The sequence below is a fragment of the Oryza sativa genome, chromosome 12 (genome assembly GCF_034140825.1).
Source record: "Oryza sativa Japonica Group chromosome 12, ASM3414082v1".
Taxonomy (NCBI): Eukaryota; Viridiplantae; Streptophyta; class Magnoliopsida; order Poales; family Poaceae; genus Oryza; species Oryza sativa.
This window is the reverse complement of record NC_089046.1, coordinates 1,470,507-1,484,395: the sequence shown is the minus strand read 5'-3', so window position 1 is coordinate 1,484,395 and position 13,889 is coordinate 1,470,507. Positions and strand designations below refer to the sequence as shown.

The following is a 13,889-nucleotide window of genomic DNA, read 5'->3' as shown; positions in this document are numbered from 1 at the left end:
AAAAAACTAGAAAAATATACCACCACCATTCCATTAGACCATTACTAAATAACATGAAAAATTTACAAGATATAAGTAAGACACACAATTATATAGAACTTTATATACATTACGGTGATCCTAGGAAATGAAGACTTCTAGAATTAGTATAGTCCTAGCAATAACATACCACTAAGGGACTCCATATTATAAATATTCTCCCTTGGTACATTATTATTTTATTAACTTCTAGCTAAATCAACTGAAAGGAGGCTCTCGACTATTGATTCCATTGTTGGCCTTTTCTTCCTATCTTCTTCCAAGCAGGACACAGCCAACTTTACCAAAGTTTTTGCTTGCAAGTAGTTGAATTCATCACCCACTCTGAAATCTACGAACTCTGCTAACCACAATGATTTCTCATTGTCCAATCTATAACAAATCATCTTAATAAACTTCTTGAGCATCTCATGCACCTTCGTCTTATCCTCTCCTATGATCAGATCAAAGACTCGTTTTCCTGACACTAGCTCAAGAAGAACGACTCCATAACTATATACATCAACCTTTGCTGTTATTGGTAAACCAGATATCCATTCTGGAGCAATGTAACCTATGGTCCCTCGTGCTCGTGAAACATTCTGCTTAGAGCCAGATCTACTAAGCAGCTTTGCCAACCCAAAGTCAGCGATCTTAGGTTCTAAGTTCTCATCCAGCAAAATGTTCTCTGGCTTTAGGTTGCAGTGAATGACCCACTCTAGGCACTCATGGTGAAGATAAGCCAGTCCCTTTGCAACGCCTAAAGCAATATTAAACCTTTGCTTCCAATCTAACAAGATTTTACTGTTGAACAGTACATTAGCCAATGATCCATTCTCAACATACTCTAAGACCAGCAACCTATGGAATCTTTCTGAGCAAAAACAATAAATTCTTACTAGGTTCATATGGTTGATTCTTGAAATAACATGCAACTCATCCTGAAACTCCTCCCTATTTCGCGTGACATTTTCCAACTTTTTTATGACCACTGCTCGATCGTCATCCAATATTCCCTTATAGACGACTCCTGAACCTCCCCATCCAAGCTCATGTTTAAACCTTTCAGTTGCCTTAACCAGCTCTCTATAACTATACATTCGAAAATGACTAGTCATCACCCTGTAGCCTTCCTCAGCTGCCCATACTTCAGATGACCACATCTCCTTCCTCAAGACAAGGAACCATGCAAATGCGAAGAAGAAAACCTCAACAATGAAAAACACACCGATAAACCCATAGAAGTAGAACCATTTTGGTTCCTCCCCACCAATCTTATTCATGTTACGAACTGCCTCTGTGGTTATTGTGTTTACACGATCACAGTCAAGTCTACTTGGTGTATAATCATGTATACTAGACTGTGGAATGGGTTTTTTAGAAACATCCAAACTTGAAGGAAGTTTGATATACATCGTTCGCACAAAAGGTGTCGGGAAAGTCCTTCCATTAAAGAGAAAAGATTTTGGATAGCATGTACCATTTCCTTCTTGGTACTGAAATTCCTTACATGTGCAATCACTTATGCAAGTGTTCCAACACACCTCCCAGGGTACCTTTTCAATATGTTGTTGATCAGAACCCCAAAAATCAGTGTTTCGAAGTTGCAAAAATGTTACATTCTGTTTACCATCGCATGCAATTTCGACAATAGGCTTGCAACCTTGTGTCCAGTTACCCGGATTCCTCATCTTATAACCAGGTGGGCATGAACATCTTGGTGTAGGTGAATAGTGGCAGATTCCATATGGACCACACAAACCATGAGTCATGCATGTTTGAGGTTGAGCAATCCATGAAATTGTCCATGTTCCATCTGAGTTATTCAAGCTATAGAGTCTAAGATTACCATCATAATCCAAGGTAAGCCTCCTTTTAATCCCCAAACTTCTATCAGAGGCAACACGGGCTTGATGCTTAGCAAGATCACTCGAAAAAAATTCTCCATAATCATCAAGACTACCTATCCTTGTACTGTTATAAAGGTTCCTATTATTCTCATAGTACAGGTAATCAGGATCTGGCCAGTATACACCGGAAACATTAGCGTCATCATATATAAGTGACAATATCTACTGATCGCTGAAACGGAAGGAATAGTGACCAGGAACCTGTAACCCAGTGGTAGAGACTAACTTTGTTGTAGCGAGAATGCGTTGAGTAGGAAGCAAAGTGTCTGTCGGTGAATCGAAACTTTGCCAAACAATGTTTTCACTGGAGTTTTTCAAGACAAGGTTACCAGTGTTCAATAATTGAACATATCGAACATTAGGGAATTTACCGTCAGTTTGCCACACGACTGTGCCGTCATAGTCAGTGAGGACTATGTTTCCATCCTTGCGCAGAGTGATCTCTGATCTCCTTGAGTGCACGGGACGGCCACGGTTTGCGCTCCATACGATGGCCTTGTCAGCTGAATTGGAGTACCAAATTGAGAAGGTGAAGGCGCTAGTGATGTTGTAGGCTTTAGTGATGTTGTAGAAGCCACATGAGAATGTGCCATCAGATGACTGCAGGATGTTGGTTTCATACTCTTCAACAAATAGAGAGGATTTCAGTGGTAGAATATCATGAGTTGCAGCACTCCATGGTAGAGCAAGCAAAAAGAGGATGGCCAGAACAGCAAGGGAAGTAGTAAGAAATGGAGCATCCATTGTTGCAGTCTTGGAGAGATGGTCTGAGCTTTAGAGTTTGGATGAGCATAGCCTGACTACTAGTTTGTTGCATGATAAAGAACTGGTCTTTAGTCATAATTTCACAGTGCAACTGGTGTGACATTTTGGAATACTTATCTGCCGATTTTGAATTTTTAAAAATTGTTATGCTGCAGAGGAGCACTTCTAATTGGACTTTTCTATGAGAAATGACATTTGCCTTGAATATATTGCCAAAACAAGTGTCCGTAGTATTTGCCCAAGAAACATTCGGCAGTGCTTGAAACAATTGATCAATCGGTAGGTCCCTCATGCATATAGTTACAGCCGAATGACGTTTCTTCAGGATGACTCTTATCTCTTCATTTGACTTGCTGGAATGGTCAAGGAAATAGATGGATCAAAGTCAGGGAAGTCGCTGTTGAACAGGGACATGAACTTGAGAGTTCTGAACTTCTGATGCCACATCACTGTCCAGAGAACTATCCCAATCATCTCTCATCTTGGGCTATGCTTCTGTGGATGCTTCAGGTCCAGGTCCAGGTCCGTCCATACGGGGACAAACAATACTACGATTATATTATAGCTTGGAACAAACACTGTAACTTAGTGTGATGCAAGTTATGGAAAGTAAGTCCAAAGTCCAGGTGACTCTTGGTAAGGATGCATGTAGAAATATGGATGCTAGAAAAGTGATTCACTTCTGAAGAATCATAGTATCATATTCCAAACAACTGCATTATAACTATTACTAAAATATTATTCATTGGTCAACAAATTTATAGACAACACAGCTAAATAGAGATTTATGTATGGAAGAAATTGTTGCACTCCTTATCAACAGCACCTTTCATTCAGCAAGTTTTCAATTGATTTGAGGATGATGATAATTGGGTGCAATAGCTTCTGACCTCTGTTGGCTGCTGTCGTCTCTTCTATATTCCAGTTAGCTTGACAGGTCTTGCACTATGCACAGCTCCTGTTCTTAAAAAAATTCCACTTAAGAAATGATAAGTGTTTTTATTGTTGGGGGAAGGATTGCGATCTTGCGCCATTCACTCCCTGGTGGCTCCGGAGGAGATAGGGCCTCCGCCCGGAGGCCCGCCGCCAGCACCCTGCGGAGCCCGTCTCCGTAGGGAGGACCCATTCCGATGGCCTAGGAAGCCGGCCGAGCCCGAAGAGGGCAGTTGGCTCCGGGAAGTTTGAAGCTAACCGGAAGGCCCGGAGGATCCCGGAGCCCAGCCATGGGCCACCGGAGGCCCCGGCGCCGGTTCGGGGGCCCCAGAGGCCCATGAGCCAGCTCAAGGGCTCCAGAGCTCTTGACATGGCTCCGAGGCCAGAGCCTAGGGAAGACACCAGGAACGAGTATGGGGCGCCATAAAAGCGCATTACTCATCCTCCAACCACCACCGACGTCATGGCACGACTGGCGATGTGAAGGCCGATGCTAGTCTTTACCCGAAGCCCGCTATTACCCGGGTAAAGGCTAGCATCATGATGGCGCCATACCGCCCCCCTTAATGGGCGCCGTTGTCTCCCTGTCCGGCGAATGGACTCCCAGACCGTTGGCAGGCCCACTTGTCAGCCACCTCAGGGTAGCTACAGAGATAGGGGTAGGGTTGTAATTTCCTTTGCATGTAATCTAGTATAAATATGTAAATGTTACCCTCTGAAGGGGGATCGAGAGCAATACACTAGTTGAACACTCGTGAGTTCTGTTTCAACATTTATGATAGACCAGTTCAAAGCATCAATGACTGCCCTTAAATCTTCATTGGACCTATCTCTTCAGTGAAAATAAATCAGTGGAGTACCGTAAAAATAATAGTAGATCTGTCGAACAGGAACCAAGGTTGACAACTGATTCTGCTCAAGCGCATCTTCCTTTGTTAGCTGCTAAGCACCGTGATGCATCCATTCTTCCCTGGGTGCAGAGTAGGCCCTCAGGACAGCTGACTTTCTTAGCTTGCACATCAGTACATTCCTCAACCGATGATGCTCCACCACCGACGTCTCAAGTTCATACCATTATCAACATTGTACTCCCATAAGCCCATAAACAATGTCAGAGATTAAAATAGCTAATTCTTTGATAAATGTCACTTTGAGCTTCCGACAAGGCATCCGGAATCTGTCTGCCACATGTGATTCTATGACACATTACTGCTTTCTTGATTGTGCTCCTCAACTAACTGAATTGGACCATCCGTTTCATCAATCCCATGGCATCCTGACAAAATAAGATCTAGCATTTTCCTTCTTACATTGTAGACAGGGTTAGGATCAACCAAGCATCCCTTACTGTAACTCTCTCTAAGGAGGACAGTTTGTGTGCTTCCTTTGGTTGAGATGTAGAAAATGCCAGGGTGCTTAAGAATAAGTTCCCTCAGGTTTACCTCCATATCAAAAGGTCTTCTGAAATGGGAGAACCTCTCAAGTGGTATCATCTTTTCCACTGTCAAGCTTAAAAGTTCGTGAAGAATGCCAACAATATGTTTCTCGAGCTGCTCAACATTATGGATTGGATGCAATTCATTATTCTCATAAGCCTTGGTGTAGGGAAGCCTCTGCCAGTTACCAAGCTTTTCCCTAAAACCTTTCTCAATCTTAAAGCCGGTTGGAAAGTTTATAGGAAAAGAATATTTTGTCTCAGATTCAGCTAACCATTTTTCTGTATATTCCTTCACTCTCCATTCTTCAACATCGGCTACAGCTAAATTTTCATCCCTAGTGACAAATGTCAGAGTATCGGGGGAACCTAGAGAAAACTCTGACCGATGGTTTGGTAGTATAGAGCACCTTTAGTCATTGGGCAACCCAAGTTCTCTTCTTATGAGCCACAGTGCATGCATATTCAGAGTTCCATCTGTCGACAGCATGAGGAGTTTCTTCAGCCGTTTAACAATAGCAGGCTCATTTTCCCAGATGGCAGCATCTTCTTCTGCAATCAAATCAGCCATCTTTGGAGTGACCTTACAGCATTGGTTATTCTTTATTGGGTGCACATAAATGTCGAAGATGTGGGGATATTTCTTAAGGAAAGCCCCAATCTCAATGTTTAGCCCGACTTCATGTCTCCACCTGGAGAGGAGTTGGAGAGATGCGTAGCCATTCCTCTGCTGAGATATGAACTCATGCAAATCCAAAGCTAGCCTCAGGTTCTTCAGTTGAATCATCAGCTTGTCCAGTTTATGATCCCTTATTCTGCCCTCCAGACGAGTTCTTGCTGAATCAATTGGCTTTTTCCACCTCCTCTGTGTGCTACAATTACAAGGACCATGCTGAAACACCTCATCCAATATGTGCCTCCTCAGGGGAAAGACACACACATTCCTTTGACCAAACACTACAGATGCCATTCAGTTTTATATTCAGATCCGGACCTTACTTAGAGCACAGAAAACACCATCAGCATGCAAAAATGGATATGTGAATCAATGTCGACTTATCAATCTGCAACAAACGAATTCGAAGGATTCTTATGTGTAATATACCAAAAAGATGAACTAACTTTAACTTGTCATCTATAGAACTACAACCAAATATGGAAGACTAATTATTTTCTTTTATTATTGTTCCACAAGGTTGTGCAAAATAGCAAAGGAACGCAGGATGCTCATCAGTTTTGGAACAAGAAAGTGACAGAACCAGGAGTCGAAATCTTGGGCTTTGGCGGGAGCCAAACGACTAGCAGAGATGTTGCCGTAGTTCCGATCGTCTTTTCTGTAAATCCCATTACTCCTTACTTGTAAATATTGTTCCCTTCTATATTCAATGAATTCAAAAAAAAAAGGTGACAGAACCTTAACCTTGGTAGGCATTTCATCGAACAGCTTGTGCTCGAGGTGGAGGAAGCAAACTATACCGGGTGTTAGGTCGTCGAATGCTCATGCACAATAATGTCAGGTGATGCCGACGAGAGCAACGGCGACGAGAGGGATCGACGACTCCCCGCTTTCCCCTGGCTGGCGCTTCTGATTGGCTTCTAGCTAGAGTTGGGGAAACTGGAAAAGGAGAGCGTATTGGGGAGGTTCTCCTGTCTGCCGCTGATTCGCCTCGGCTCTGCCGTCGGCCAGTCCGCCATGGCGGGTTCGCCGGAGCTCGGTAACCCCGTCGTGGAGAAGAGAATGGGAGGAAGCGATGGCGGCAGCAACCAGCAACCGCGCGAGTTGGGGGAGCGGGGAGCCGACGCCACGGGTTCAACACTTCTTCCTTGTCTCTCGATGGATAAGAAACGTTGAAAACTGTTTCATTCGAGGAAATATTCCTCATTTCTCACATACCACTATAGTTATTTAATTTTTTTAAAAAAAATACTTGTCTATATGTATGCACAATACATAGCTATTGCTAGCTATGGACCATTACTTGGTGTACGTCAGAGAAAAGAAATTAAAATTATACATTGTTTTTGGCTTTTTCAGTTATATACATACTCTTGAAAAAAATAGAAAAATATATACACGTACCGTTACGTGTGAACGTACGACCAATTATTTGGCGTGGCGCGAAGGTGCCGGACCGATGGTTGGGACAATCCCGCGCCGTGGCACGTGGTAGCCGATTGGGAAGATTGACCTAGCCGTTTGTCCCCTACTGCGCCAAACAATTAGTCACACGTCCTCGTACCACGGTATGTGTATATTTTCATAATTCTTTCATAAACATATATATAACTGCAAAAACTCTAAAAATAATGTATATTTTTTACTTCTTTTGTCGCTGTGTAATGAACATCTTCCCAAAACAACACTTGATTTTTCATTAGTTTTTCAAACACTACCCCACATTCATGAATTATTCATTCATGTTACATAATGAAAGAGAGATGAGGTAGTTAATTAATTATTACTAATTGTGATCACAGTCGTATCCACCAGGGCCACCGAAGGCGACATTGATGCCGGGGCGGTAGAGGTCGGGGCCATCGTCCTTGACGTCGTAGCACTTGGGGTGGGTGACGATGGTGTTGACGGGGTCGTCGACCTGGTCGGCGCCGGTGTAGGCGATGGCGAGGTAGGCATGGATGCAGGCTGCGTTCTGGAGGCCATCGGAGGGGTACATGCCGCTGCCCATCGGGGTGAGCGTGTGCCGCCCTCCCGGCCTCCTGTCCAGCACATGCCCTCCCATCTCGTTGTGGAAGCTCTCGATGAAGGGCCGCCGCGAACGCGCTCTCGTGGAAGTAGCCGATCGGCTCATCCATCAGCGACACCCACCACACCGCCGGCCCATCATCCTGCATAATCCACTCATATATAATTAATCAATTTAATTTCTGAATACTAAAACAAGTTCTGTTGATAAAACAAAATTAATGGTCCTGCGATACGGATTGAGAAGCCTCCTAGCTATCCCTTTCCCAATATATAGCATAGATTACTCATGCTAGCTCTATGTCTTCCTACACAAGTGTTAGTCATTTGTGATTTCTATGGTTGATTTTATTGAATAAAATGTGTGGAGCATGTAATTTATTGTTATGTTTGCTGGTTGAAAATTGAGATGTGATTTCTAAATTGTGATTTTTGGGATTATATATATAGACTTACAGTTTAACAAGATAATATCACATGTGTTTCATATGGAGATAAGCATCAAAGTATATAATTATTTAGGACATTATAATATGACAAATAATTTTCTTATAAAGAAAATTTTATTCAAAATGCATTAAGGTATATTGTCAAATATCGTCGTAGCGTTAGCATGGATATATTAATTACTAGTATATAATTAATCAATCTCCTTTTATTACATATATGTATCCCATAATCATTGCAATAAATATATACGTGCCGCGTACCATTCTCTTCTTCATCCTTAATATATAAGTATATTTCTAGATACTTAAAAAAAGTATTTCTAACTAGCTAGCAGCTGAGTGATGTTTATACACAATGCAACAAGATAATATTATATACTCCCTATGTATTTTAATGTATGACGCTGTTGAATTTTTAAACAACGTTTAACCATTTGTCTTATTCCAAATTTTTGTACAAATATAAAAATATTTATGTCATGCTTAAAGAGCATTTAATGATAAATCAGGTTATAATAAAATAAATGATAATTACATAATTTTTAAATAAAATAAATAATTAAACGATAAAAAAAGTCAATGATGTCATACATTAAAGAAAGAAAGTATGTTTTAGGACAGAGGACGTACGCACCCTGTATATATTACGGCGTGGGTGAAGTAGGTGGTTCCACCAACCGTGGAAAACTTGTCGTATTTAGCACCAATGGCGTGCTTTTTGCTGGTCTGGACGAAAGAACACTCAAGGTTGAAGCACTTTAATTTCACGCCACCATCGTTCTGCATATATAGTATATCCCATGCATCAATTACACCAGTGAGTAGCTATAGAGCACTGTAGACTGTGCTGTACATACCAGCTGACATCACCAACTTTAACTAGCATGCACCTAATTAATTTGTGTCATCTTCTTAAAGAAAAAAAAATGAGTTTTAAGAAAATTAGCTAGCTGTTTTAAATCTAGCTAGTGCTCTATCTAACTATCTTACCACTATATATGCAGGTAAGAGGAGTAGAGGACTCCTACTGATCCTGAAAGTTGATTATCCATCATGTGCAATATTGAATAAAAGAATTATGTGATCCTTCTATTAATACATCACAGGAAAGTAGTAGTAGTAGTAGTAGTAGTAGTAATAATAATAATAATAATAATAATAATAATAATAATAATAATAATAATAATAATAATAATAATAATAATAATTATCGTACTAAGAATTAGGAGATTCATAGGGGCCTACATGTCAAGAAACAACTGAATATTTATTTTTGGTATTTAATTCAAACATTCAATTTTCTGTGAAATATATTCAAATTAAATAAAAGTGACCAAATAATTTTTGTACTTCTAATGAAAACAGTATGTATGCAATTCGTTACAAGGTACTCCCTCTGTTTCACAATGTAAGTTATTCTAACATTTCCCACATTCATATTGATGTTAATGAATCTAGATTCATCAACATCAATATAATCTAGATTCATTAACATCAATATGAATGTGGAAAATGCTAGAATGACTTATATTGTGGAACGGAGGAAGTAGGAGAGACACTTTACAGTGGAGTATATGTAGAGCCGAGGAAGATCGTCACCAACAAATTGAGGGTAAACCTGCATACAAATTAATGTAACATACGTTGGTATATACGTGACACATATGGTATACATACATATAAAAGTGATAACTGGCCGGTAACATACACATACTCCCTCCGTCCCAAAAAAAACCCAATCCTGGGTTTGAATCTGGACATACGGATTGGGTTTTTTTTCGGACGGAGGGAGTACAAAAATAAATATATAGAAATGGTAACTGGCATGTACGGCGATTTCGAGAGCAATTTGGTTGTCAATGTTGGGTGGATCTTTGCTTGGGATTGGCGTAAATTCCCTGACTGTTGGACTGGCGATGGCGAGGTAGCTCTTGGAGAATTTAGAGGGTCCCACCCCAACTTTCCATATAGGAAGCCACGCCGATGCACCGTGATATGGCCCATTCACTCCATATGCCGCTGCAATCTGCGCACACATCATACTAAATCCATCACCATATGTTTAATTTGACGATTAAACTAATGTAATCACTAGTGCTATACTCCTTTCGTAAAAAAGAAAAATCAACCTAGAAGAAGATTTGATCTTTCCTAATACAATAAATCTGGACTACCTTTATCCAAATTCATGATCCTAGAAGGGGTCGGATTGAGTTTTTTTTTTCTAATGGAGGGAGTATAGTAGTATTATTACTTACTTCTAGATTACTTCTAGAAGGGGTCCGCCCCTTCCCCGTCGGGATTCGTCGCCGGAATTCGCATCCCCTCGCGCTCCGGTGAGTTCTACCTCTACCGCCGCCTTCGGCCATGGATGCCGGCCGCCGTGGTTCATCTCCCTCTCTCTAATCTCTCTCTCCTCCTTCCTTAGGGCACCCCGAAGCCCGTCCGCCAGTTGCCGTCGTCCTCCCGTGGCTCGCCGTCGCCGTTCGCCGTCGTCTTCCTCCGCACCGACCACCCTCGGTGAGGCGTCCTCTCCCCTTTACTCCCCTCCCTCTCCCTCCTAGTGCCGCGCCGCCGCTTCAAGTCATGCGCCGTCGCCTTCGGCCGCCGCCGCCGCCTCCCGTGCCGCCGGTCGCCGTCGCCGTCGGCCGCGTGTCGTCGCCGCTAGCCTTGGCCGTCCGGCCGGCTTTGATGCCGAGCCGAGCCCGGCGGCCACCTCTATCGCCACCGCCCGATCGGCTCGGGGCCGATCTGGGCCGTCAGTCCCGTGGACCGGCGGTGGATCACCCGCGTGGTCCCGGTCCACGGTGGACCGACAGCCTTGGGCCGCTGACCCGGGGGCCCCACTTGCCGGCGCCCCTCTCCCCCCTTTGAGCCGCTGACCAGTGGGCCCCGCCCGTCGGCGCCACCCCCCCTTGATGACGTCAGCCCTAGAAATTATTGCGCAATAAATTATTTAAGGACTTTTTGTTATAGTAATAAACACAGTGAATCTTCTAAAATTCATAACTAATTCATCCGAGCTCCGTTTAAGCCCATTCAAGTCTCAGTAAATCAAGAAAAATGTGTAGAATCCATTAAAAATGGTTTTGTTCTCTGTTTCAGTAGTATTATAGCCTGTTTGCATTGTTTGCTTTGTATGTCGCTTAGATTCCGGTTCTTCCGACGCTCCGGTGTACTTCGAAATAGTCGCCGAGGTTCCTCCAGCAGCAGAGCAAGGCAAGTCATGCTTGTCACTTGAACATGTTGATCCTATATTGCAAATGCTCTACTTTTTTTCTTCAAATACTGCATCGTTTTATAATGTTATTATGGGATGTTTACCTATTGTTACAGCTATGCTATTTTGGTACCTTGCTCCTTTGTTAGCTTGGGTTATAACATGAATAGACGTTGGACTAGGAGTTGCTTAGCCATGCTTAGTTCAACTAGTACACAATGGGGAAAATCCTATTAATGTTTAGACTGTTGGTTCTAATGGTATTGTTGGATTAGTGCCACCGCTTTGGTGTTGGTTAATTAAAATAAATCACATGGTGGGCTGTGGGTGCATGGTTTTGCTGGTCGCACCCATGGCAGTTAAGGACCGGTTCGCGGGATGCCCTGGAAGAACTTATCGTACTTACCACAAGCCAGCGTGGGCAACGGCTGGGCTTGTAGTGTAGCTTTCCTCTAGCTGACGCATCCAGGCAAGGGTGGGCGTGATGGAGCGGGGCGGGCCCTGCGACGGCCTCTGTCGCTTCCGGATTCACCTAGGCACGAGAGGGGACTGCCCGCTGCCTTGCGAGGAGTGGGGGTGAAACCTGAGGTGTGGTGTGCTTGGTTAGAGGGGGTTATGCGAAGGGTCCTGTCACGGCCTCTTTTCGGTATGTCGTGGTGGCATGTCGGCGCACGGAAACGTGTCGTGGGGCTGTGTCTTGTGGGTACAGTTGTACACCTCTGATCAGAGTAAAACTATTCGAATAGCCATGCCCACGGTTATGGGTGGTCAACCAGATTCACCGTGATTAGTCTCACCCTAGTTTAGTCTATTGAAATTGGATAGTATAGGTGGATGGTTGGGCCTGTCGCACCATGGTATAGCGTTGGACAGTGGATGATTAATATTGATTAATTATTACGACTGTTTTCTTCTTTAAACTTCTGTTTATAAATGCTCGCTTTATGCAAATGAACCACTCTAGCTCTCCTTTGATAATTCCCTGCATCATACCCCTATTCCGGTATGACTTGCTGAGTACAGTGGGTAGTACTCAGTCTTGCTCTATTTTTCCCAACCCCAGAGTACGAGTATGTGTCAGATGGAGGTTTCTCCGAGGAGTAGGCTTTGTCCGTGCCGTCGAGGATGCCTGTGGAGTGGTGTTCCCGCTGCAGTTCTAGTCAAGGCTTAGCTCCTGTTGTCTTTCGTTTTTCCGCTGCATTTATGTAAGACTTTTATGATGTTTGTAAGACGTGGATCTGAATGTCAACATTGTTGTTTATGTACCCCGGCCGGTCCTGGACAGGGATTTTAATGCACATTCTGCTTAGAATTCTATTCGGGAATTTCTGGGCGTGACACGTTGCCACTAATCCGCCTGGCCTCCACGCTGGCCTTCTCCACCGTCGCCGCCATCACCGGATCGTGACGATGGTGCCGCGCCTCTCCGCCACCGTTCCGGCCCCTCACACCACCACCTCCGCTCCAGCGCGCACACCCCCGCCCGTCGCCGCCATCGCCACGCCCGACCCCTCTCTTCCTCTCGCATGCAACGCCGGCCCCCAGGAAGGAGAGGGAGAGGGGGGCGCCACCGTCGCCGCCACCACTCCACCCGGCCTTCGCGCTGGTCTTCTCCACCGCCGCCGCTATCACTGGATCTTGATGAGAAGAGAAGGAGGGACGGCCGCAGTCCACTGCTACCGACGCGCACGCGCCCCCCAGCGCCGCCCAAGCAGTCGCCCCATCGGTCAATGAAAAAAAGAGCCCACATGTCGGTCCTAATCTGACTCAGCTCACGATGGCCCACTGTCAGCTATCTATTTCTCACCATACTCAGTTGAGTCAGTAGTGTTGACAACGGTCAAGGTGCCACGTCATCGGATACCGCCCACAATACTGCCTTAGGAGTCAATTTGTACCGGTTTTACTAATTGGGGGAGTCGTCTTACCCGGTTTTCTAGTTAAGGGTCACGAATTAGATTCGGTGAACAATTAAGGGAATCGAGGTGGACTTTTTCCTATTTTTGGCCCAGAACTCCAATTCCATCACATACAATATCGGCCCAGTATGCTTGTGGGCTTCCGGCCCAAGTCGCCTTGGGCTGTAGCCTGCGGGCACTCAGGTCTCTGGGGGAGTCAAGGGTTTAACCCGCCGTCCTGCGACGCGGAGCACCGGCCGCCGCTCGCCGACGCAAGACAACGACGATGCCCAGCTTCCCTCCGCCCGGCGCCGTCACCATCTGCGAGATCAACCGCGACCTAGGTGTGCTATCTCCACTCCCTGCTCCCCCTCTCTCTGCTGTCTCCAAGCTCATTCCAAGTCTGTTTGTTGCAGTTGCGGCGGATGCGGTGTCCGACGATGGAGCCAAGGATGCCTACGGGGATGTCCTCGTCAGTACACTCCCATCTTCCCCCTTCCTCCTCCGCCTCGCATAATTTCGTCTTTCTTTTTTCATTCACAAGACTAATTTTATTA

General features: G+C 44.4%; 2 protein-coding genes and 1 pseudogene across 2 annotated transcripts in view; 1 reads left to right on the top strand and 2 right to left on the bottom strand.

The window, feature by feature from the left end:
- On the bottom strand, positions 1 to 3,194 carry LOC4351409 (putative receptor protein kinase ZmPK1). The gene has a single exon (XM_066306637.1). The coding sequence runs from the start codon at positions 1,788 to 1,790 to the stop codon at positions 222 to 224; it is 1,569 nt and encodes a 522-aa protein (XP_066162734.1). The 5' UTR covers positions 1,791 to 3,194; the 3' UTR covers positions 1 to 221.
- A 200-nt stretch (positions 3,195 to 3,394) lies between these two features.
- On the bottom strand, positions 3,395 to 6,177 carry LOC4351408 (protein ROOT PRIMORDIUM DEFECTIVE 1-like; annotated as a pseudogene).
- A 7,410-nt stretch (positions 6,178 to 13,587) lies between these two features.
- The window catches only part of LOC4351405 (aladin), a 41,234-nt gene continuing 40,932 nt past the window's right edge, over positions 13,588 to 13,889 (top strand). Inside the window, exons 1-2 of the mRNA XM_066306618.1 lie at positions 13,588 to 13,676; positions 13,749 to 13,804. Coding sequence (XP_066162715.1) covers positions 13,619 to 13,676; positions 13,749 to 13,804 — 114 coding nt within the window. The 5' untranslated portion in view covers positions 13,588 to 13,618. The remainder of the gene's footprint in view (positions 13,677 to 13,748; positions 13,805 to 13,889) is intronic.

Bases quoted from the DNA above. Each gene is read 5' to 3' on its own strand.
- LOC4351409 (XM_066306637.1), bottom strand. From the start codon at position 1,790: ATGACTCATGGTTTGTGTGGTCCATATGGAATCTGCCACTATTCACCT.